The sequence below is a fragment of the Melopsittacus undulatus genome, chromosome 4 (assembly GCF_012275295.1).
Source record: "Melopsittacus undulatus isolate bMelUnd1 chromosome 4, bMelUnd1.mat.Z, whole genome shotgun sequence".
Lineage (NCBI taxonomy): Eukaryota > Metazoa > Chordata > Aves > Psittaciformes > Psittaculidae > Melopsittacus > Melopsittacus undulatus.
In genome coordinates this window covers 111,744,939-111,770,232 of record NC_047530.1, presented here as the reverse complement: position 1 = coordinate 111,770,232, position 25,294 = coordinate 111,744,939, and the positions used below count along the sequence as shown (strand labels likewise).

The window sequence follows — 25,294 nt, the reverse complement described above, 5'->3', positions numbered from 1 at the left end:
GAGAAGCAGCCATGGCTTCATCTTCAAAGGTCAGATCCATCTGAAGGACTTAGGGGTGCTGGATGACAAGGAGCTGTTCCCTGTGAGGGTGCTGAGGCGCTGGCACAGGGTGCCCAGAGAAGCTGTGGCTGCCCCATCCCTGGCAGTGCTCAAGGCCAGGTTGGACACAGGGGCTTGGAGCAGCTGCTCCAGTGGAAGGGGTCCCTGCCCGTGGCAGGGGTTGGAGCTGGAGGAGCTTTAAGGTCCCTTCCAACACAAACCAGGCTGGGATTCCATGATCATTTCAAGGATGTAGTTTACTGAGGGATAAAGTGATAGTTTGATGGGATTTGGAGTTCCATCCTCATTCAGGCCATTGCTCTTCATCAGTGGTACTCAGCCTTAGATGCTCATTGCGGTGTCATGCAGGGGTGGGCTCAGTTTAAGTAACACCTTCCTTTTCCCCCTCCTTTTGCAAGTGTCTGCATGAGTTTTCCTGCTGGAGCCAAGTGTTCCATTGGTAGTTGGTATCTCTTTTAGAGATACATGTATTTTGTGGAATTATTGGTCCTATTGACTTTACAGCACCAGAAAATAGTTCGTAAGTGGTATAGAGCTGAGTGGAGCAAGCAAGAACAGAGAGTGCTTGATCCCAGGGGCTTGTAGTAAACAGCTGTCTAATCCTATTGATGAATAAACCTATGAATTAAAGAGATTTATTCTCAGAGCTGCTGTTCATTTGTGGAGAATTAGCTAATAATAGAAAAATACCAAATCCTGATGGTCACACAATGTCTGCAGACAGGGATTTTGCCCCTTCTCCATTAAACTTGGACCTCCGCCTTGTTGTAATACATTTTTCCACTGGGCATCTTACATCTGACCCTCTTCCAGCACGAGGGACTGTTAATTGAGGAAGCTGAGAATTGAACCTTTAAGTTCAGGGAATGTTCGTCCCTATTTTGTGACTTGGAGCTCCCTTGGACAGGAAAACCCAAGTCCCACCAGCATCTCCTGGTATCCTGAAGCCAGTAGCTTTATGTCTGTCTATCACCAGGTTTTGCCTTGTTGTGGCGTGTTTTGTCTTGTGTTTTAATGGATTAGGTGGCCAAGGCAGCTCCCCTGATACCACTGCTGCTGGCCAAGAGAAGGTGGCTGGGGAGGCTGATGAATGGTGAGAAACCTCTGATCTCCACATGGTTTGTGTTACAGTGTTCCTCCTATTCCTGGTTCATCTCCAAGGAGGGAGGATCAAGCAACAAGAGCCATTTTAGCCTGTTTCAACTACCTTCTTTTTCCCTCTTCATCAAAAGTTGTTAGTTTTAGTTCTGATAAAAGCCTGCTACAGAACTGTCATCTAACAGACTTCAGCTTGCAGACTCTGCAGATGAAGGAGAAGGGAATAAGGGGTAATAAACAATGCTTCACATTTCAGCTTTCATTGTCTTGGAGCTGTTTTTTCAGGCGTTGTTAAGTGTTTTGTGACAGGACTGGGCAGAAACCAGAAGGAACAGGGATACGGACAGGGTGCTAGTGATCCCTTGGGTTACTGCTAAAAATAAGGAGCTTGCATATTGCTTTGAGAAGAGGTGAGGATGCTGTACATCCTTCTGTGGGTGAGGTTGAAGACCTCAGCACTGCTAACTTATTGGGGTTCAAGTGTTTGACCCCTATTTAATAGAGTGGTGTTCAAGGCCAGGTTGGACACTGGAGCAAGCTGCTCTAGCGGAAGGTGTCCCTGCCTGTGGCTGGAGGTTGGAATTGGGTGAGCTTTAAAGTCCCTTCCAACACAAACCATTCCAGGATTCCATGATATTTGACCATCATGTGTGGTCCTTTGTGGCTCTGACTCCTGTTTCCAGTGCCTCCAGCCCCTTTCCTCACTGTTGGTGAACCACCTCTAAACAACCTTTGTTGCTTCATCTCCTTTCTGCCCTTCCTTTGCTTCACATCACATTCTCTGCCCACCTCCTGAGTTTCCTCCTGATCTGTTTGCCTGAGAAGAGCAGAGCTGGAAGGCTGGGAAGGGCCCTCTAATGGGGTTTGGTGTTTCAGCAGATGAGTGTTGCCTTCCTGTGCCCAGGATGGAGCATGACTTGGCAAACCACTATTGCCAGGCAAAACTGTGCATTTCCTCTCCCTCAGGGTACATTGATAATGGTATTTTGGAGGCATTTGACTCGTGAAATCCATGGAACTGTGGGATGGTGATTAACCCTTTCAAGGAGCCTTTGGAAACAGCAAAATCTGGTTGCTTCCTGAGACCTTCTGCTCTCCAGCTCTGCTGAGTGCAGATGAAAGTCCTTAGCTCTTGACAAGTCACATCCTGCACCAGCTTCCAGTTGCTTTGGCAAATGATATGTTATGTCAGAGGCTGATAAACTGCTGAAGACATTGTTCAGTTGACAGCAAGAGTGGGTTTGATGACCCGCAAGCACCCTGTCCACGCTCTCCTCTCCAGTAGTAACAGTTATAGGGGTAGTCCTTTCCTCATGGAATTATTTAGGAGGAGAGAGGGAGAGAGAGCTTCATCAAAGGCAGGGAAATCGCCCTCTTTCAACTGACTGATGAAACTTTAATAAGGGGATTGATGAAACTTTAATGAGGAAGCCCTGCTTCAGGAGCTGTATTCATCTGTGCTGGTGGAAGCCTTCAGCTACTCGAGCAACTGAGGTTCCATTATTTTACTGCTTTCCTGGGCTCTTTGGGGAAATCGCATCCTCTCCTCCAAAATGAAAGGATCCAGGAGCAGTAAACAGCCTTCCTGCTCGGGCACCCTGTGGGAAGCCAGGAGGAAAGGCAGTTTTTTCCACACAACATTTGTTTTCCTGAGTTACAGAGGGTGTTTTGTGGGTTTTTCCCAACTGCTGACAGCTTGAATTAGGGATGAAAGCAGGATATTGGAGGCTGTGGGTACAGTCTAACCTAATGGTCTGTTCTAGTCCTTGGGTGGCAGACAATAAACTTGGATTGAACAGCTGGATTAGTTGGACACTGGTTATTTCATATCATAGAATCCCAGCCTGGTTTGTGTTGGAAGGGACCTTAAAGCCCATCCAGCTCCAGCCCCAACCCCTTCCACTGGAGCAGCTGCTCCAAGCCCCTGTGTCCAACCTGGCCTTGAGCACTGCCAGGGATGGGGCAGCCACAGCTTCTCTGGGTACATGGAGTATTCATTTTCATTTCCATTATTACTCTGGCAGGATAACCTGGTTCTCTCCATGGCTGAATGAACAAAACTTGAATATCTTAGGGTGGTTTTGCCTTTGTGCCTGTTAATTTGTGCACGTGTGGATGTTCCAAGTGAATTGTTCTTGGCATTGATAAATACAGTAGGAATAATAGAAGGTTTCTTATTATAGTGCTTACTGAAAATATTTGACTTCTGTTTTGCTGTTGCAGAACTGAATTTGTTGGCGAATAATTCTTTATGCCAGAAGTTAATGTAATAGCCTCAGGAGCCCCAATTAGCTGCAACCAAGGCAGGGTCGTTTCCAAAACCCACTGGCCCCTCTTCACCTGGCGCTAACTGGAACCAAACCAGTGCTTAGCATCTGAATGAGGCACCCTGGATGAGGCATCTGGGTTACATAGGGGAACAGGATCTGCACCAAGCTTGCTCGGCTGCAGTTACCTTGCCTGGAGCATTGGTGTTGAGGGGCTGCATGGTTACACTTACCAAGTGCTGGTCTTGGACCCAGCACATAGAGGTGCACATAGAAGCAGAAATGCTATGAACTCATGGAATGCCTCAAGTGAGGAGCCTGAGCAAACAGAGGTTTCCCTTCTGCAGCACTACAGTTGGCTCTGGTTGCCTGAAGGATTTCCTCATGAACCAGAGACGTTTGCTGAATGACATAATAAGCTAATGATTGCTTAATTTCTCCTTACCCGGCTCAGTGCAGGGTGAGTAACAGCTGGTGTTTGTCAAATTAGCTTTTCTCCTTCAGGTTTTGACTACTCATTTTCCTGTTTGTTTAACAAACTCAGCTGAGATTGTGCTCGGAAGGTCTGCCCTGCATGTCTGTTAGATCTACAGGTGAATATTCCCTGCTCTAAAGTACACTTAAGCCTTGCTTTAGGTTTTGAGTTCCCATGTGGAGCCACTGGAAGTTGCCTGCATGGTATGTTTGCAGGATGAAGATTAGTATGTACAATAGTGAAACTCAGGTATTTGTGTGCAGAACACAGGAGAGCAGTGGGGCAGATAACCTGTGTTAGAGGATGGTTAATATGGTAGATAAAAGGAACATTCAGATTTGCAATCAGACAACTTATATTTAGCAGAGTTCAGACTCGGGTGGGCATAGACTGGTTTGTGTTGGAAAGGAGCTCAAAGCTCACCCAGTTCCAACCCGCTGCCATGGGCAGGGACACCTTCCATTGGAGCAGCTTGGTGATGGATTGCTCTGAAACTGTGGGAGCTGCAGGAAATGCCAACCAATGTGTTCAAATATTTGACTTTTTTATTGAAGGCTTTTTTTCCTATTTAAATCTAATAACTTTGCACAGGCTCTATATGACTCACTGCTGCTTTGTCCCTCTGGGTTATAATGATATGTTCACGTATATTGGGTTTTAATATCTAAAAATGCACCAGCTCCAGGCTAGGGCTTTGAGAATAATGATTAGGTTGTGTGGAGTCCTCAGAGCAGCTGCCAGTGTATGGAGGGGGCCTCAAGGATGTTGGAGAGGGGCTCTTCATTAGGGACTGGAGTGATAGGACAAGGGGTGATGGGTTCAAACTGAAACAGGGCATGTGCAGGTTAGATCTAAGGCTGTGAGGGTGCTGAGGCGCTAGCACAGGGTGCCCAGAGAAGCTGTGGCTGCCCCATCCCTGGCAGTGCTCAAGGCCAGGTTGGACACAGGGGCTTGGAGCAGCTGCTCCAGTGGAAGGGGTCCCTGCCCGTGGCAGGGGTTGGAGCTGGAGGAGCTTTGAGGTCCCTTCCAACCTGAACATTCTGTGATTCTATGTTTCTATGAGGAAAGGGGCTTTGAGAGTCTGTAGAAGATACATAATATGTTAAGAATGGAGCATCTCTCCAAGGGACGTGTGCAAACAGCAGGGGCTGGGTGAGGATGTCATAGAGTTTTGTTCTATCTTGTATTGAAATTCAAACTACTGACAGCATTGTCTCCAAATTCACTGTTTCCAGTTAAAAATGAAGCCTGTTGTGTCTCACCCTTCCGCAGGTGCTTGCCAGAATAGCCTTAAAGCTGTCGGTGGCAATCCGACCCTGGCCTTGGCCACCACGGCGATGGTGTCAATGGAGCCCGAGCCCCACCAGGGACCCCCGGCGCCAAGCATCCAACCCTGCCACGTCTTCACCTTCTCCCCTATCAAGATCCCAGTTTTGGCTTCGCCTTTTCCAGGTAAGGTGGATCCTGGTGGCACTGAGGAGCTGCTTTTATGTTTCCTTTGCAACAGAGCGGTTTCCGAGTGTGCTTTGGTGACTGTTCAAGGGATATTGGTGGTGTTGCTGCAGTCTGGAGTTAAAGCTGTTTTGTCTGGTGTGGTTTAGAGCTGTTCTCTGGAGCTGCATGCTAAAAGTGACTTAAACACTGCACTTCATGGAGTTTTGATGACATTGTGATGTTTACAGGCAGCAGATCCTGCATCCTCTGTTCTGTCAGTGACTGCTATAAGAAAACATGGTCTTGGTTGCACCAAGGCTTTGCAGCAGGTCCTTGGGTCTCAATGCTGGCAGTGGAAAGGTGTCTGCTCAACATAAAATAGTATTTAAGACTGAAGTATGTTTGTTTGGGTGTTTGCAGTTATCAAATACACTGGAACAGTGTAGCCCTGGTTTTGTGTTTTGTGATGTCTTACATGGGGTTGCTTATGGGGTAAGATGCTCTTTTCTTAGCATGACTTTGCTTTCTGCATATGGCACTCTGCCCCCCTGCCTCTCTGGGAGGTCTGGCTGCTTGAGAGTCTGCAGGGTAATGTTGGAACCTACTTGGAACGCTGATGGTGGCTCAATATAGAAATGTTATATTCCAATTAAGTAAAACATTTAAATGAGGATGCGTTTTCCATCGTTTTGGTACTTGAAGTGTAACGCAGCAAGATACAGCGAGATTGGATTCCGCAGGCAGCGTGCAGTTATGGGGCTGGTGTTCAGATGAAATCTATTCATGAGAAATGTAGCTCAGTAATTATTGTTCCTGTTGAGCAGTCATTAGGATCACCCAGATAAATGCCTGCTGAGAGCATCCCGCGGTGTCTTTGTGTTTAGGGAGTCTGGAGAGCAACAGACCTGTAGCAATAAAGGTACAAGTCATTTAGACTGTGCCAAGAGAGGGCAGTACCTGGGTAAAAGCAGAAAGCAGAGTAATCCCTGCTGTTGGGTAGGGATTTGGTGCTGCTTCCCATGAGTGATATTTAACCCATAGTAACCACGTTGCCTGTTTGTAAGTGAGCATCTTTGTCAGCATCCCAAGCCTTGTGAAGAGCAGAGGACCAGCCGCTGGGGTGGGCAGGAGGCAGGGATGGGGCAGGAGAAGGATATAAGACTGGTTTGTAGGTTAACCCTTGTATGAATTTGGGGCAGGTGCAGGATGGAGCATGGGGCAGGGCAGGGCAGGATCCCTGTCCTCACCCCTGCAGAGATACAGGGTGTCACTTGGAGGACAAGGATGCTCTGTGGAGCTGCAGGGTCTCTCCTGCAGGTTGAGGCTCATCTTGTTTGTTGCTGCTGGAATTCACATGTGGAAATTCAAAGGGGATGAGTTGGGTTGGGAGAAACTGGCATATCCCCCCCCATGGCAGGAGGTTGGAGTTGGTGAGTTTTAAGGTCCCTTCCAATCCAAACCACTGAGGTTCTATGGTCTTGGATGAGAACCCAAAGGGGAAAAAGTCATTCTTTATGGGAGGATTCTGTGCCAGATGTGTTCTCCCCTGAATGGAGATGCTCGGGCAATGTGGAGAGGAGCTGTCACAGGACTTGTGAATTACAGCTGGAGGAGAGCCCTGTGTGGGGAGTGTTAGATGGGATCAAATAATCCAATGCCAGGAAGCTCCACCACTTGGATAACAGGCTCAGCTCTGCAGTGATAAACATGTCAGGCCATGATAATTGTTGCTTTCCTTTCGAATGAGTGTATGATAGGCTATCAAATAGCATGCTTTGAGTGCCTGAGCAATCACCCTATTATCAATCATTCACAGTAAGCCACACACTTCTGGGTGCTCTCTCCTAGAGAATATATAGTAGCTTTTTAGAACAGAAAGCTCCAGAGCACCCAGTCCATGTACAATAAACCTGGGATTCAGCTAACTGTTCTCTGTTTTTGGCTGCATGCAGGGAGGAGCAGCCACAACTGCCTGGTGAAACAGGGCTGAGGGTTTCTGTAAGTGCTGATGAAGGAGATGGGCTTTGGATAGGCATGAGTGAAGCAGGGGGAAAAGCATGTGCAGAAGCTTTAAACCCAGCACATTAAACTCAGCGTGCACTGGGGTAACTCCTGCATCCTTTGCTGGAACACCAATGGACATGGGGCAGAAACTGGGTTTAATGTACAGGAAGAACTGGTCAGTTGGCCAAAGGCAGCGGTCTGCTGTCAGAACTAAATGCCTCCATCACCATATAGGTTAATGGCTGGGAAGGTTAATGGGTCTGCTTGAGAGGAAGCCATGGAGCTGCTGCGAGGGCTGGAGCAGCTCTGCTCTGGAGCCAGGCTGAGAGAGCTGGGCTGGGGCAGCCTGGACAAGAGAAGGCTCCTGAAGGGGAGACCTAAGAGCAGCTCCAGTGCCTAAAGGGGCTGCAGGGAAGCTGGAGAGGGGCTTGGGACAAGGGATGTAGGGACAGGCCAAGGAGGAATGGCTTGAACCTGCCAGAACAGGGGAGACTGAGCTGAGCTCTGAGGCAGAAGCTGTTCCCTGTGAGGGTGCTGAGGCGCTGGCACAGGGTGCCCAGAGAAGCTGTGGCTGCCCCATCCCTGGCAGTGCTCAAGGCCAGGTTGGACACAGGGGCTTGGAGCAGCTGCTCCAGTGGAAGGGGTCCCTGCCTGTGGCAGGGGTTGGAGCTGGAGGAGCTTTAAGGTCCCTTCAACCCACACCAGGTTCTGTGATTCTGTGATTCGATGAGAGCATCAAGGAAGCATAATCTAATGCACAGGTAGCCCCAAGTGCTTTGTAACTCTGTCAGCCTCTCTGTTAAAAACATTGTGCGTGGGCACTTATGAACAGTGATTTATTGTTCTCAAAGAGGAAAGCATCTTGGAGAGGAGTGTAATGTGTGCACCCTGGGGGCAGCTGCTTCTTTTTGGGTTTGTCTGTGATTTATAGAGTAACATGATAATTGATGAACTTCCCATGTCTTCCTTGTCTATAGTTTATTCAAGGCAGTGCTCACTTAATAGGACTGAATTTAGGAAACCAAAGATTAAATTATTTCCAACTTAAATCTATATGTATATTGGTGCCTGTGAGGCTGAATGTTGCACACTTACTCATACATTGTTAAACTACTAAACTGGAGATTGGTATTAACAACAGTGCCTTGTGGAGTTCTGTGTTTTTAATCACAGCCATTTGTTCAATCGATAATCTTATAATTGAATATTTGTTTTTAAGGAGGCTTTTTAATATGATTAGTTTTGCAGCCTTATGGCTGTTGTACCTCCTGCCAGCCTCATTAGAGAGCTTGGTGAGTAAGTAACTAATAGCAGGTGAGTGAAACAAGGCAGGTGAGCCAGTAGGTGAGGGTCCAGGCTCCAGTGTCTTCCCAGTCTCACAGAGGGTATCTCTTGGAGCTTCCTTGGGGCAAATTGTGAGGTCTGGTGAATTAAAGAGAGCTGAGAGTGTTCAGAACGTGCTGGTGGTTGTTACAGGTCATTTTAATAGCATTTATTTAACATTAGATGAGCTCTTAGGCAGAAGCTGTTCCCTGTGAGGGTGCTGAGGCGCTGACACAGGGTGCCCAGAGAAGCTGGATGGACTTTAAGGTTTCTTTACCCCAAACCAGGCTGGGTTTCTATAACTCTATGATATATATTCTAATAGAAAATCAGAAGTAGAGCTGTAGCAGAGTACATGGTATTTGGGGAATTAAAGCCCGTTTGTAGCCTGCCCCTCTGCGGGATGCTGTGAAGGATCCCTGCTGGGTCTTTGGCCCTGGGGATAAGCAGATGAGGATGGGATGTGCTGGTTGAGAGCACATGGCCCTTGGCTGTGATATGGGAGAAGCTTCTGTAGGTGTTTTTGTTGCCTATTAGTTTGGCACCGTGCTGATCTTAGAAACTTTTAGCTGTGAAATAAATGTATGGAAAAGAAGAAACATAAAATCCTCTGTATCTAAGGCTGAGGAACCTGTTTGTCTCTACATGAGGTGGTCTCTGATCTTCCGCCAGTCTATGGCTGCATGTTACAACAATGTAATGCAGAACAAAAACACAAGCAAGGCTCTGACCACTGGTGAACAGGCAAAAAGGGAAGGCAGAGGGACACAAATTTATGTCACCCTTGGAAGTTCATGCTCAGGTCTTGATATATGGGTTTATGTCTAGGACTCAATGTCTCTGTACCAAAGCTAAGTGACAGCCCAAAGCATGGCAGTGGTGCCTGGACCAGAGGGTCCTGGGATCAGTGACCTGGAGGTGTTTCTGGGTTTCAGCTGTAAGAGACCTTAAAGTCTGCTTAAAAGACCTTAAAGTCATAGCACTCCTGGGCTTGACATTTTCCTGAGTAGGTCAAATCCTGGCTTGCAGCATGGGCTGGGATCTGCCTGGGTGGGAGCAGCTCTGGGGAAAGGAACTGGGGGGGGTCGTGGTGAACACAAGCTCGAAGGAGTGACCAGTGTAGCAAAGAAAGCCAACAGGATGCTAGGGAGTATCAACAAGGGCATCACCAACAGTGATCCGGCATCACCAACAGTGACCCAGCATCACCAACAGTGACCCAGCATCACCAACAGTGACCCAGCATCACCAACAGTGATCCAGCATCACCAACAGTGATCCAGCATCACAGTCTGGACAAGGTGCTGGGGCATCTAGTCTAGGTTACCCTTTGGTGAGAAAGGTTGGACCAGATGATCCTTGAGGTCCCTTCCAAGCTGGGATTCTATGATTCTGTGTTTAAACTCTGAAACTCAGTTGAATTTAGTGTGATGTGATCACTTGAATAAATAGGTATTACAAAACCTTGTCTTGGTGCTATGGGAGTTGACCTTGAATACCAGTGTTCTCCTTGTTTTGCTTTTGGGTTTATTTACTGCTCATACAATTGACAACATCAATTTCTCATCTGTAAGAGATGGATTCTGCCATTGCCTGGACTGGCAGCTCTGTCAATGTGATGTGCAATTCATGTGAGGGTTAAGTTGCTGCAGAAGTCACTTTGTTCTCGTGAGGAGTCATAGGGATATTGTAAGCAGGGAAGGAGGGAGCAGAGTTGTGTGTCTCTCTCCCCAGCCTCAGCTGCACTAAAGAATTCCTGACTTTGATGGATGTTCACAGGGAGTGTGTGTATTGAAGCTCTGTTCTACTGTTATTTTTATTGAGTAATGATTCCAGATAGAATATATCTGTTTTTCCTATCAGATGAAAAGGCACATTCACTGTGAGGATGCTGAGGCACTGGCACAGGGTGCCCAGAGAAGCTGTGGCTGCCCCATCCCTGACAGTGCTCAAGGCCAGGTTGGACACAGGGGCTTGGAGCAGCTGCTCCAGTGGAAGGGGTCCCTGCCTGTGGCAGGGGTTGGAGCTGGAGGAGCTTTAAGGTTCTTTCCAATGCAAACCAGTCTCTGTTTCTCTGAGCATCAATGAGTTAAAATGGAGAAGGTTCCAGCAATGCTATCAGAGCTCAGCTTTTGGTTGTTTGCTCCTTTTTTCACCCTTTCATCTTTTTTCATCTACTGGTGGCTCTGCTCATACGTGTACCAGGCAAAAGCTTCCCTTCAATATTTAATGCCAGCCTTGCTGTTATCTTAGTTTTTGTGCCAGATTTAACATAAAGGCTAAATAGGAGCTTGTGGAGATGCAGCTACCCACTGTGCTGCAGCCTCACACTTACGTGCTCTGCTGGTAAAGAGCAAACTTAATTTCCCAGCACTATGAAGCCAAGTCTTTGAAGAGGACTATGGTAAAAAACCCACCCAAATGCAATGAACTTTGGGAATGTCACTTACATGGAGTGATTCAGGGATGGGATATGTGGTAAACTCTAATCCCACTTTTACGGCACTGTATTAAGAATCGGGGTGCTTATTTCTTCCTTTCACATGCAATTTCTTGATTATCAGAGTGAAAAAGGTAAGATTTGAGCTTATGGTTACGGATTCCGTAAATTAGCAGCGAGTAGAAGGATTAAAAAAGGCACCATCTGCCATATAAACCATTTGCCACCTGTTCCCCTGCTTTCACAATTATTTAATGGTTTACATTGAATGTTTTAGGCTGCCACACAACAGCTGGGAAGTGACTGAGTATTTTCCCTATCAGTACCTTAATGGCCAAGCAACATCCTATGTTAAAACCAACTCTTAATGCCAGCATTTTCCTGCATGCTCTTTCATGTGGCTGTCAGCTTGCTTCATTAGCACATTCTGCTGATATAAAACATGTTTTTGTGACAACCACCCAATTATTTTTGGGGTGAGTTTGGAAGAAGCAGCTTCTCCCCACTGCAAGCAGAAGCGATGGCTATTTCAGCCTCATGTCTTCCTCCTCCTCAGGTTCTTACTGCTGCCAAAGGTGAGATGGAGCAAGGGAGGTGGGATAAAATCCATGTGTAAGAAGTAGGTTTTGCTTCTGGGGAGTGGAATTTAAGGAATTAAGGAGTAAGCTCAGACATCTCTGGTGTCTTTCAGTTACCTGGAGGCTTGTTCCACTTGTCTCCTCCCAACAGGCTTTGGGGATGAGGGAATTGGTCCAAGCTCTGCAGAAACGGTGAATGTTTTCTGTTTCTTCACAATACTCATTAAAAAATGTAATCTAGTGAGTAAATACTTGGAAAGCTTGTGCAGCTGGGAGCATTCGGATGGCTTCTCCTGGCTCTGAAGGGCTCATTTCTGCAGGTACTTATTCCCATCATTAAGAGGATTCATCACGTGGTAGTTTTCCTTGTGCATCTGTTATTTAAGATACTCTAGCCATTAAGTACAGCAGAATTCCTAGATGTTAGGTGAGCAAGAACTAACAATTTGGGAAAAGTATAAAATCCTCATACCAGTCTTCCAATATCTGAAGGGCTACAAGGATGCTGGAGGGGACTCTTCAGCAGGGACTGTAGCAACAGGACAAGGTGTGATGGGTTCAGACTTAAACAGGGGTGATTTAGGTTTGATACAAGGAAGAAGGGGTTAGAGCTGGAGGAGCTTTAAGGTCCCTTCCAACACAAGCCATTCAATGATTCTATGACAATACCAACCAGAAACGGGGTGTTTATCTACACAAGAAGCTTTTCCTGGGTGTCCTGCGTGTCTCGCAGGCTAGACTATGAATACGGTATAGTTCTAACAAGCCTGTTGTAAATGATCTGCCCAGCTTTAATGCTGTGTAATGAAGCAGGCAAATGAATGTTTATAGTTATTAAAGTGATAACTTCCTGCTCGAGCTAATATCCAGCATAAAATTGCTTTTCTGTTGCATATCTGTATTGCCACGTGCAGGGGAAGGCATGCACGTACACTGGGCTTCTGAGCTGAAATGATGCCAGGGATCCCATTCAAATGAGTATCAACGTTTTCTTCCCGTTGGGCTGGAAGCTGCAAGTGCTCCACTGCCCAATTAAGACTCTAAGAAACGGGATGATTGTTCCTAAGATGGTTCTTATTGTTTGTGTGGTGATTCAGCCATTTATTTAGGTTACCAAGGCAAACGCATTGCATGAGGAGGAGAGGCACAGTGATCTCAGGCAGAACTCCATCATATTGCACACTCCTTACACCATCCCTGGTGAAAAATAAAGTCAATCACACACCGTTTGTTGATGCAAATGGGCTAAACTGGCTTTATTGGTCATGATGCACTTAGTCTGTACAAATAGGTGGTGATTTCCAAGCATTAAGACGATGCCTTATGTATCTATAGGGAAAGACATCTCCAATCCTCCTTTTCCTGGAATTTCATTGATGTGACATATAGTAGAGGGGAAAATTTTCTGGTGGTATAAAAATACACTTGCAGAGGGAATGTACTGCTGGGGTACCTCATCTTATCTCATACAACCAAGCTGGTATCAGTTACAAACTAGCCCTTCATTTATACCATGCTCTTAGGTAAAGAGCTATTTTCTCTGGTGTGAACCACAAGTAGTGGTTCAGTGTCTTGAACGTAGTATCAAGGTGTTGACAACAGCAAAAACTTAACATTTCACACAGTAGTTAGACAAAACAAACCACCCAAATCCTTCCAAAGGCCCAACTCTTTGCTTGGTAAATGTCACTGAAGTCTCACTTAATTTACTCTATGTTTAACTGATCGTTAAAACAAGGAGTAAGGGTTTTTTCTGCTTTAAAAACAGTGCCCTTGCACTGCTGTAGAGTGTTTAAATCAGATTTCACATGTCAGTAATAGCATTTACACTGTTAAAACACCTGCAGAGTGGTTTTCCCCTGTTCAAGAGACAAGTAAGTGCCGCAGACCAGGCAGTTATTGCTGCTACACTTGGAAGATTAACATTAATAGGGCAGTTAGCAATATTCCCTCTGGAAAGCCAAGGCACTTTGAGGAACTGTGGTGATGTTTCGCTCTTTCCCCAGCAGGATGGGTCTCCTGGACTGTGGTGCCAGCCCCCCTTGCTGCAGCACATGGGGAGCAAGCTGAAAGCACACTGCTGTATCACTTCTTTCTCTTTCATGCTTGGTGATCATTTGACCAGCATCATAATCTCTGTCTCAGGAGTTCTGAGATCCTGCCTTGGTGGGATGTGAATGCCCTCAATCTCATGCTTAAAAGAAAGGGGTTGGGATGGGGCAGGACTGGTGTGGTCTTTTAGGTCTTGATCTGTGCTTTAAGGGCTGAATTCCTCCCACTTGTGGCACACGGGACTACTGGGGACCCATAGAATCATATAACAGACTAGTTTGGATTGGAAGGGACCTTAAAGCTCATCCAGTTCCAACCCCCTGCCATGGGTAGGGATGCTTTCCACTGGAGCAGCTTGCTCCAAGCCGTGTCCAACCTGGCCTTGAAAGGTCTCCATTCTCATATAGCTCTTGAGATGCCAACCTGCTCACCAGTGTTCCTGAAGCATCATCCCAGGGCTGGGGCTTTTTCATGTGTCAGGGAGTTCAAACATTTCATTTCAAGTCAGTTCAGCTTCTCCTTGTTAGCTACAAGAGACACCATTCCTGCCCCTGGAAGGCTTTCCAATGAGGGAGCCTGCTGCTTCAGGTTTGTTCTGTTGCAGACTCAGGTTTAGTTGAGATTTCTGCAGCTTCTTGGCTAAACCTGATATATTATAAGTGGAGCAGAAGTCTTAGAAGGAAAAAGCAATTGACTGAAACAAAGCAATAGGTCTTGCAAGGATAATAGTTTCAAGAAGAGAGTTGTTATTGCCCCCCTCTAGGAGAAGATGAACAGAGGGGAATTACTGTTTGTGATTGTGAGTTTTAAATCAGCGCTGAAGGAACCCGTTTTGGTGGTGGCTGTTGTTGGCTTAAATTTATCTGTGCAATTAAACCATTAGGAGCTTTGCATGCATTGCCAAGGCTTAATGCGGTTACGGTGTAATGTTGCTGCAGTGTAAGACAGTTCAGGTATGAGGAGGCAAAGCCATCCCCCCTGCACTATGTATTGGTGCCACCAGAAATGCTGGGGTGATTTTGAGAGCAGGACAAAAGAACAACTTCTGTTAAGATCTATGTAAAAGGTGGAAGGATGAGGCAGGAGAGGAGTTCCCTTGTGTGCGTGTCTCCTGCACTAGGGGAAACCTGAAGTTTATTATCAGGGAGAAGAGAACTATGGGATTTTTTAATATTATACATATAATTCATAATATGTTCAGCCAGCTTCATTTTTCAGATGGGAGAGGGGGGAATGGGCTTATTTTGATGTTGTAAAATGAAGCTGTAGCATGGGTTTCATAGAACCACAGAATCCCAGCCTGGTTTGGACTAAAGGAGCCTCGAAGCTCCTCCAGCTCCAACCCCTGCCACGGGCAGGGACCCCTTCCACTGGAGCAGCTGCTCCAAGCCCCTGTGTCCAACCTGGCCTTGAGCACTGCCAGGGATGGGGCAGCCACAGCTTCTCTGGGCACCCTGTGCCAGCGCCTCAGCACCCTCACAGGGAACAGCTTCTGCCTCAGAGCTCAGCTCAGTCTCCCCTGTTCTGGCAGGTTCAAGCCATTCCCCTTGGCCTGTCCCTACATCCCTTGTCCCAAGCCCCTCTCCAGGCTTCTTGTAGGCTCCAGCTTTCTTTTAGGCAGCATCTTGTGTCAACCAGCATGTTATCCATGTTTGATCTGAATCTGCAATAGTGAATCCCATCTGTATGTAGTCCAAAAGCAGCATCTGATGAAAGAAGAAATTCTGTGGTCTTAAACTGTTCTGATCTTGTAGAATTTGTTTCTTCTGATAGAAAACTGTCAGTGTGATGTGTTAGACAAGGCAATCCTTTCACAGCATTCCCCAAAATGCAGCGGGTTCTCAAAGGCTAATGGTGCGTCAGTTTTCCCCTAAACAGTGTGTCTGATGTAATTGTGAGCTGAGTAAACCCTGTGCCACAAAAGTGCCTTTCAGATAATTTAAGACTGCAATTATATTTAATCTGGGAAATTAAAATACAATAAAATACCTGTTTGGAAACTGATTGTAAGGAAACCTCAATGTGAATATGAATGACAGGGAGCTGTGGCAGTTCTGTGCTGATGCCCAGTTTAGAGGTGATGGGGAGGGCTCCAAAGGTGGGAGCTCAGAGCAGTTCATTGGGGAGGACCTGGTGGTCCTTCGGCTGGTGGCTTTAGTCCTTCAGCCCTAGGGATGTGCAGGTGGCATGTCCCCATGGAGGACACAGGGCTTGTGTTGTTATTGGTATTAATCATCCTTATTACTAAGCCAGTGAAGCAGCTCTGGCTGTTCAGCATCTTAAATGGTGGGGAACAAGCTTATAGTGATTTTCATGGTGTTTTTAGCCAGTTACAATTAGGAGTCAGTGGATGTTTTCTGGTTGACTTCACGTGTTTCTCCATCAGCCCCCACTATAGAAGTGTAAATAAATTTAATGAGGTAAAAATGAATCTTAGTTCACTGGCCAGAATATAAATAAGGAAAATGAATTCAATTCCCCAGTTTGGAGCATGCCACAGATACTTCCCTGGAGGAGCTAAGTAGAATTACATTGATTTTTATTGTGAATTTAGTTCAGTCCACTGCATGCAAAACGGGATGATGATGTTTCTGCAGCCGAGGGAAGGGCTTGGTTTGGAGAGTGGATAAAGCACCAAAGTCCAACCAGAGCCCTGTGGATCCAGAAACCAACCCCCTCCCACCACACCTCACATTGACTCCCCCCAGTGATTTCAAGAACCACTTATCTTAAATCTCAGCTCAGACACCAGCATAAAAGTTCACAGCCTGGTTTGTGTTGGACCTTAAAGCTCCTCCAGCTCCAACCCTTGCCACGGGCAGGGACCCCTTCCACTGGAGCAGCTGTGTCCAACCTGGCCTTGGAAGAGAACCTTGTGCAAGAGAATCGTGCTTCTAGTTTTACTTTATTGATTTCAAAACTCCAAACCTAATTTATAACTGAAATCCTTTAGAAATAAGTATTTAAAGGTTTTACCCTGAAACACAAAGGATTAGTTCATGTGGAAATAATTACTCTGATACAACAGAGAGAAAGTGGAATTTCCGAAGGTTTGAAAGTGCATAATTTAGTGTATTCTCTCAGAATTACATCCTGCTAAGTGAAGCGACTGGAATTTTGTGCTGGAGTTAGTTTTTATAAGGCTGGAAATAAGTCAGTTTTGCAAGTGGGACCACGTTATGGAGCAGGGAGAAGCGTTATGAGAGATGAAAGGTGTGGGGTGATCATTGTTGTTCCCTGCCCATCCCTAGGCATGTGCTTCTCAGTCCCATGGGCACAGGATGGGCACACTGCAGCCCTCATCCATGTTGGCTGGTGCATCTCAGTTCACGCTCTACTCTGGGAACCTCTTCACTAACACCCTTAGAGTTCCAAGTGAACACCTTGGTTCCAAGTGAAATGTGCCATGCCCACTCAGTGTAAATCACTGCTGTTGGATTGGGGACCTATATCCTTATTTTTCCAATTTCATATGATGGATCATGTGAATAATTCAAAAGGAGCCTTTTGTCTTACACAGGCTGTCACGTTCCTGGGTTCAGGAGGTCCCCTGCATGGAGAGTTCACCCAGGTTAAGTGCTGCTGCACTAGAAACTTGCCAACATCTAATGTAATGTTAACCTTTCTCTCCATCTGAGGGGGTTGTGCTATGCTCTGTAATGCACCAGTGGTGCCTGAAGTGATCATGGTGGAGTTTTAGACATGTGCCCCCAGAAACACATGTGAACCACTGCTAGAGAAACACAACAGCTCCAGTGCTGCTCCTCTTAGCCATCGGTTACATCTCATTTGTGCTTTACTGAAGGGTGAAATAGTAATGTCATAGTTTGGCCTTTATGAGAGGGAACTGGGAGGGAGTAATCCTCAAAATGAGAATCAGGAAAAAGGTATTTTATTGATACTTTAATACCAATGATAATAATTACATTCTGGAGGTTGACCATGAGCCCAGTGAGTGGTTCCTATGGTCAGTAAATCCCTTCAACAGTGACAATCTGCACGGTGTCACCTTCTGTCTGATGGCATTGGCTTTACTATTAAAATGAGGCACAGAGGAGCAACATCATTTTAAGACAGAAGGATAAGCAATTATTGTTTCCCCTAATCTAACAGAGGAACTTGGTTTCACTTCATAGTGCTTATTTTGAAGGTAAACCTGGAGGGCAATTTAATTCCATGGCTTTGTCAATCACACCAGCTTAGCACCTGGATTTCATTCACTTCTAAAGACAAACTATCTCTTAGTGCAGCACTGTGCAAGTCCAGCCCTGGCTTTGTTAAGCCTGACCAGTGCACTGTGTTTGCTGTAGGCAAATGGGATTTTGCAGGGAGAAGAGTAATACTTCATTTTCCCTTTCCTGCATCACCATGATTTTGCTTTCCAGAGGATCCTATTCAGGGGTTGTTTGGATCTAGAAGGCTGTGGTCGTTCGGAAAGGATAAAGATCTTTTTGCTGTAGGACTCTCTACCATTGTGTGTGTGTCCTCTGCAAATGTAAGTCCTGGCCACATGTTCCATGGTGTGTTACAGGATCTGATTTAGTTCTTATGTCATGGTGAGCTCACACTCTTCATAGGAATGAAAGTAAAAGCTTCTGCCTCAGAGCTCAGCTCAGTCTCCCCTGTTCTGGCAGGTTCAAGCCATTCCCCTTGGCCTGTCCCTACATCCCTTGTCCCAAGCCCCTCTCCAGGTTCCCTGCAGCCCCTTTAGGCACTGGAGCTGCTCTCAGGTCTCCCCTTCTCTTGTCCAGGCTGCCCCAGCCCAGCTCTCTCAGCCTGGCTCCAGAGCAGAGCTGCTCCAGCCCTCGCAGCAGCTCCATGGCCTCCTCTGGCCTCGCTCCATCAGCTCCATGTCCCTCTTGTGCTGCTGCCCCAGAGCTGGATCAGGGCTGCAGGGGGGGAGAATCCCCTCCCTTCATGAATGATGAGGTTTGGGCCAGGACAGCCTATGGGGTTGAAGGGGTCTGTGGGTCAGGAGAGCCTCCTTGCTGGGAGGAAGAGGAGGAAGAGCTGGGAAGGGGAGATCTGGAGCTCCAGCCCTGGCTGTATCCCTGCCTGTGATAACTGAGATGGATTCCGGGAGTTAGTAAGTGGGAGCAAAAGCAGGGAATCTAATTTCACACTTGGTGTAAGCAGCTGTTCCAGAGCTCGCTGTGAATGGTGCTGAAGATCTCTGCTACAAAATACATTACTATCCTTCCTGTGTTGAAACCTTTGGGGTGTCTCTTGGGTCCCTTCTGTGGCCGCCCAATCCATAACACTGCAGGAAATGTGGAATAGTAGAGATGAAGAATTCCATCTTTATGACTTGAGGTGGGGAATGGGTGTTCAGTGGCTCTGACGCTTGGTATCTTGTGGGTTGTAACGGTCATCTTTGAAAACAAATAGGGAGAGAAGAAACTTCTGGACAGAATTTGTGTTTTCAGTCATCTGAACCTGTGGGATTTGGAGAGGGGCTTGGGACAAGGGCCTGTAGGGACGGGACAAGGGGAATGGCTTGAACCTGCCAGAACAGGGGAGACTGAGCTGAGCTCTTAGGCAGAAGCCATCCAGGGAGCCAAGATGTTACATGGGGCTGCTGGCTGAGGCACTTGGGATTTGCATCATTTGCTTTTCTAACTGTGGGGCTTGAAGTGGTGTTTAATAGTCTTGTTTCTGTTATTAAATATGTCATTTTTAATACCATTATTATGATTCTTGCTTTTATGCTTCTTGTGATGAGAAATCTCATTAAAGCTGGGAAGTGGTTTGTCTCGCCTGCTGCCGGGCACACTGCTCGCCTGTCGATTGAGATCCTTTAATGGCTTTTCTTAATGAAGCACCCACAACAGGAGATCACTGATGCCATTCACAGAGGGCTTCATTCCTGCTGGAGACTGCAGACCATGGAACCCCAGCCTGGTTTGGGTTGGAAGGGACCTTAAAGCTCATCCAGCTCCAACCTGGCCTTGAGCACTGCCAGGGATGGGGCAGCCATAGCTAAAGGCAGTATCAGGGGTGAGGAGTGTGGTTGGGTCTGGTCAAGATATGTGTTGGGGATACTGTGTGGACTTCAGGAACTGTTTCTCCCTAAAAAGGAAGAAATGAGGATGCTGAAAACCCATTTAAAATAATTCCTGTGGGAAATCTTGTAAAGTGAGAAGTTTCAGCTGTCCCCAGTGTGACACCAAGGCTTTTGGAAAGCAATCAGAGTTGTAACTGCCTGAGGTTGATGCCTGTTGAATGGCAAAACCAGAATGGAGAGGGGAGCAGGGAGGTTTGTACGTGGTTGTTCCTTTGGGGGTATTTCATGCCTGGTAATACCAGTGTGTTGGTAGTGCAGGAGATGCTCCCCCCTCACATCCTCCTCTCTGGAATGGGGCAGTGGCAGAGCGGCTGGTACCATCACTTCCCTCTGCTTTGGGTCAGGGGGAGGTTCTTTGGTTGTTTTCTAACAGATGGTATTTAGAAGCATCAAGGATAGCTTCCAAGAGAGGATAAACGTGGCCCTTCAGCTGCTGGCTTTTAAAGGTATTGACCAGCCTTGGGTTCACGATGGTTCACGATGCTCATTGACTGGAAACTGCAAAACCCAGGTTGTTATAAGGAGAGAAGGGGGACAGGAAAGTGTTACCTGGCTCAGCTGGTTGACAGGAAATGCTCACTGACACTTGGTACTTACTCTGCAGATTCACAGGAGCACTTGCTGCCTTTCTATCAGCAAATCTTCACTTGCCACTCCAATGAGCAATTTACTTCAGCATTTACTTGTCCTTGAAGTGGTTGTGCCAAGGCGTGTTGGATTGAGAGCTTAACATCACCCTACAGAAACCAAAGTGCAGCTACTGCTTGTGCTGGGAGGTGGCAGGGGGGGCAGGACACATCCTTAGCAGTGTTGAAGGCCAGGTTGGACACAGGGGCTTGGAGCAGCTGCTCCAGTGGAAGGGGTCCCTGCCCTTGGCAGGGGTTGGAGCTGGATTTTAGTTGCATAAATGGACATAAATGGGTAATTATGAAGTTCAGAAACCTTCCTGAATAGCAAAACTGCCTTGAGGTGTCCAGTTACTGCACTGGGACTCCTATGGGAGTTGGGTGTTTGACTGAATTAGCATCACTTGGATTTGTAGTCGCCTGCAGCATTAGAGAGGTGTGAAGGACAAGGAGAGGCAGTGGTGAGCCATGGTTAGGGCTCTGGAGTTGGGTGTGAGTGTGTGCATCATAGACTGATGCACCTACTCTGTCATCTTGCTGCTCTTCAGTATTTTCACATCAACACAGCTGTATTTACACTGCTGAGTGTTCCCTGCACTGCCCTCATTTGAACTGGAGATCCTTTTAATGCTCTAAATAGCATCTGTGGTGATGCTGAGAGCACCTGGTGTCTACAGAGGAAAAGCCCAGGAGCTGCCCAGATTTTATGTGTCTGTAGTCTAGACTTGAAATCAACACAGATCATTTTGAAGGAGAAATTTGTTGGGCTAAGCTGTAGCAGAAGCAAAGTAATTGCAAACCGTGTCAGTCTAGCACAGGTTGTAATCTGGTAGTTGTAGCCATGTCATCTGTATGATTTGTGTCTTGTAAATATCCGCTTGCATGAGAGGAGATGAAATCTTATTTTCCCTTGGTCCCTAAAACTCAATTGTCCTGTTAAAATCATAGTGAATGGAAACGACAGTGCAGAGCAGTATCACAATGTGCAGTCATGTACTAGGGTGGCCTGAGCATTCTTCTAGGCTGTCTGTGGTTATGAAAAGTCATCTCCATCCTCCCTTTTGAAAGGGCAGGGTATACTGGATGCAGCTAAGGGCACATGGGCACATCTTTGTACCAGAGTGGGCCAGGGAGATGTATGCACATCCCATCTTGGCACATCTCTAGCGGCCCACACTGCTGAGCAGGGATCCAGAGCTTATTCCTGTAGCACACATTGGAGCCAAAATACATCTTCAGAGACCAACTCTGAGCTCTCTGCTACTCAGAACATGGTTCCAGTGGCTACTTGTGGAATTACAGTTTGTGTAAAGCTGGCAGTGGAGAGCCTGCTGTTGGAGCACAGGAGGAAACGCCATGCCAGGGCTTTGGAAGTGGGAACCCAGCCTGAGATTCTGGAACTTCTCCTGATCTCCTGGACCCCAATGTGGCATATGCAGAACTAGCAAGCGTTTTCAAGGGAGGAAGCTTAGGAGGGATACATGGTACCAAACCCACCTGTGCATCAATGCCTGTTGCCTCAGAGCATCCCAAGGTGGAAGACTTTGTCTGGGAGCCTCCTGCATGGGAAGGGCTTCTGGTCCATCCACTTTCATGGGCTGGGGTGATTGGCCCATGCTGTCTTGCACTGGAACCACCCAAAAAAGCCATTTAAGTTCAAAGGTTGACACCATGCCTGCATTACGCAGCAGTGATGGGAAAGCAGTTTCCTTCTTTCAGCTTTACACACGGGTGGAGAAAAGGGTGAGATTCAGGGTGGGATGTACAACAATGCCCCCAAGCAGTGTTGCTTCCACGTTTGGCCTTGAAGTTATGGAGTTAATGGCAAATATTCCCATTTCCAAAATGTCTGTAAATCTGAGCCGTTTGGGTCGTGCATGGATGGCTCCCACCAGCTCACAGTTATCAAACCCATCCTTTCCTGGAGCCCAGTCTAATGTTCGCTGTAGCTGATTTACAGAGGAGGAACACCTTATGCAATGAAACTGTGACCTGGGAAAACGGCATGAGTAAGACCTTCCAGTTGTGCCCTTTTAATAGGAAAAAGGAGTTTTCCAGCACTTCCAAGCCTCTGTACCTTTGGGAGAGGGTATTCATCAGCAGCGATTTCATCCTCCATTTCCATTTTGCTCTCAGGTGCAACAGACTTTGGTTTCATTTCTCTTTGCAGTTGTTAACCAGCCATGTTCTGGTTTCTCTGCTTGGCCACAGAAACTGGGATCCCTAATTTCTCCTTACTGAACAGTAGCACCATGCATGGCTGTCAGCACAGCGTCTGCATATCTTTAAATGGAATTGTGCAGGAGGAGGCTGTAGCTGGGCTGGTTCTGGTGCAGTGTTCTGGTTCCTTTAAAACTGCATGATTAAAACAAGGATGTTTCTAGCCCAGCGCAGCTATTGTTTGTGGAGCTGGCAGAAAATGAGGCGCGAAACACTCCACTAAGTCTGCATTACTATGGATGGGTTCTGCTCCAGAAGGTTCCCTTTTTTAATCCTTTCTGGCACTGGAAGGAGCCTCTTTCATTTGGTTTCTGTTGATGATTTGTTTCTTCAAAGAGGCAGAAGCTGTTCCCTGTGAGGGTGCTGAGGCACAGGGTGCCCAGAGAAGCTGTGGCTGCCCCATCCCTGGCAGTGCTCAAGGCCAGGTTGGACACAGGGGCTTGGAGCAGCTGCTCCAGTGGAAGGGGTCCCTGCCCATGGCAGGGGTTGGAGCTGGAGGAGCTTTAAGGTCCCTTCCAACCCAAACCATTCTGTAGTTCTATACTTAAGAAGCAATGACTTCAGGCTGAGGAGAGTGGCCGCTGCACATCAACTTGGCTGCCAACACTTTTCCATAGGCATTGCAGATGTACCTATCAACTCCAAACAACAACAGGTTTCCAGTATTTCCAAAAATGGAAACATCTTATTGTCTGTTTCCCATATTTGACCATAGCAAAGCTGAGGTCAGAATAACTGAATGGGAATTCTCACTGTAGAGATGTCCACAGGCTGACCCTGGGGAGGGAATTGGTTGCATGTGTGGGTGAGCTGCTGGGTGTCCTCCACAGCCTCTTGTGTCAAGTCATGTTCTGAGCCAGTGTTTTTTCATGTCTTTTAAATATCCCTTTCCCGAAAGGAAGAGCTGGAGGAAAAGGAAGATCAAAGAACTTGGACTTGGCAAAGTGTGTCTGAAAATGCTACAGGTCCTTACTCCAGGTAGCAGATTTATGTCTAAGGGAGATTGTATCATCAGAAGCTTTTCCTCACATGAGGTGAAATCTGAAGTAACAATCCTGTCTCGAAATCCCATGAAACATAAGGTTTTTCAAGGAAATCTCAATTAGCATTTAGGAGATGTGGGAATTGAAGACTTGGTCTTGGTTTGAACCAGAGGGGTGCTCAGCTCTGGTTTAAGTTGAGGGTAGGCTGCGTTTTTATTGTGCTGAAGTAGAATCACAGAATAGTTAGGGTTGGAAAGGACCTTAAGATCATCCAGTTCCAACCCCCCTGCCATGGGCAGGGACACCTCACACTAAACCATGGCACCCAAGGCTCTGTCCAACCTGGCCTTGAACACTGACAGGGATGGAGCATTCACAACCTCCCTGGGCAACCCATTCCAGTGCCTCAGCACCCTCACAGGAAAGAATTTCTTCCTTAGATCCAATCTCAATTTCCCTTGTTTAAGTTTGAACCTATTACCCCTTGTCCTATCACTACAGTCCCTTCATCTCTATGGATGTACTGAGAGAGTAGCTGATATGAGAATATTCTCTGGTCTTGGGAAGCCTGAAGACTTAGAGACCCTGTTAGCCACCATCCTTCCAATGGATCTAATGTGTGGATGCCCCAGTCTCCTTCGGGTGACTTTTTCCCATCAAAGACTCCCAAACATCTTCCCTTGAAAACCCAAATTCGAAAACTGTTACTGAGCTTCCTTGTGGGATGCAGGGAGGAAGCATAGTGTGTGTTGGAGCTGCTGCCTGCCTGTTGGAACACAGTGAGGGACTTGGCATCTTCCTGTGTTGAAACACTGCCACAGGCAGAGCACTGAGTTGTGAGAGTGAGACAAAGAGAACTGTTGGTTTGTGAGCCACCAGAGTGAACGTACACGTTTGTACTCATCCTAAGTGAGGGGATTCTCCTTCAGAGCACACAGATATCGATTTCTCTGCTTTGAGAGCTGAATCTATCTTCTCAAGCACCTTTTTCAGGCATCCCAGCTGTTTGCTATGTAGATTGTCATGAATATTCCCCCTTAGGGCATTAGGCAGAGCCTGCACTGTGTTGCCCATGCTGCTGCTCTCCTCTCCCCCTGCTCAAGGGCACAGCTGCCATGCAGGGGTGCCTCCGATCCAATCATTACATCCTCATCACTAATAATACAGAGGGAAACATTGCCCAATAATCTGTTTTTCATGCAGAATTCTCTCCCCCAGCAGCATTCACCAATGTAGCAGAGGATCATTGGGATGAGCAGTAAATATCTGCCTGTAACTCCTTGGGGATGAAGGACACAAAAGGCTTTCAGAGCAGGGCAGCTCAGTGGCAGTCAGAGGAGACTTGTGCTTGATGGCTGAGATGGACGTATCCACTGGCCAGTAAGTGTGCAAGGAGATGGGCAATTACCTCCTGCAGTGATTCTCTGACCTGATGAGGGGGAGTTCCTATGGATTTATGCCTGTTGGCGAGCATCACTTGAAGCTTCTTTTGACATTCAGAGCACTGTTTTCTTGTGGATGCTGAGGCACTTACAGAAAGATGAGGTTTTGCCATCATCTTCTCCCAGTCTGAGCACTTACAGCATCTTTCTCTTCTCATCCTCCCTGCCACTTATGAGTACAGAGGGATTCATCCAGTCTTTGAGAGCTCAACCCTTCTTTTCAGATGT

The 25,294-nt window shown here is 46.9% G+C and overlaps 1 protein-coding gene across 1 annotated transcript in view; it reads left to right on the top strand.

Annotated features, from left to right (window-relative positions):
• TCERG1L (transcription elongation regulator 1 like) overlaps positions 1–25,294 on the top strand; it is a 73,526-nt gene that overhangs the window by 7,560 nt on the left and 40,672 nt on the right. Inside the window, exon 4 of the mRNA XM_034062364.1 lies at positions 5,173–5,352. Within this exon, the coding sequence (XP_033918255.1) occupies positions 5,173–5,352 (180 nt within the window). The remainder of the gene's footprint in view (positions 1–5,172; positions 5,353–25,294) is intronic.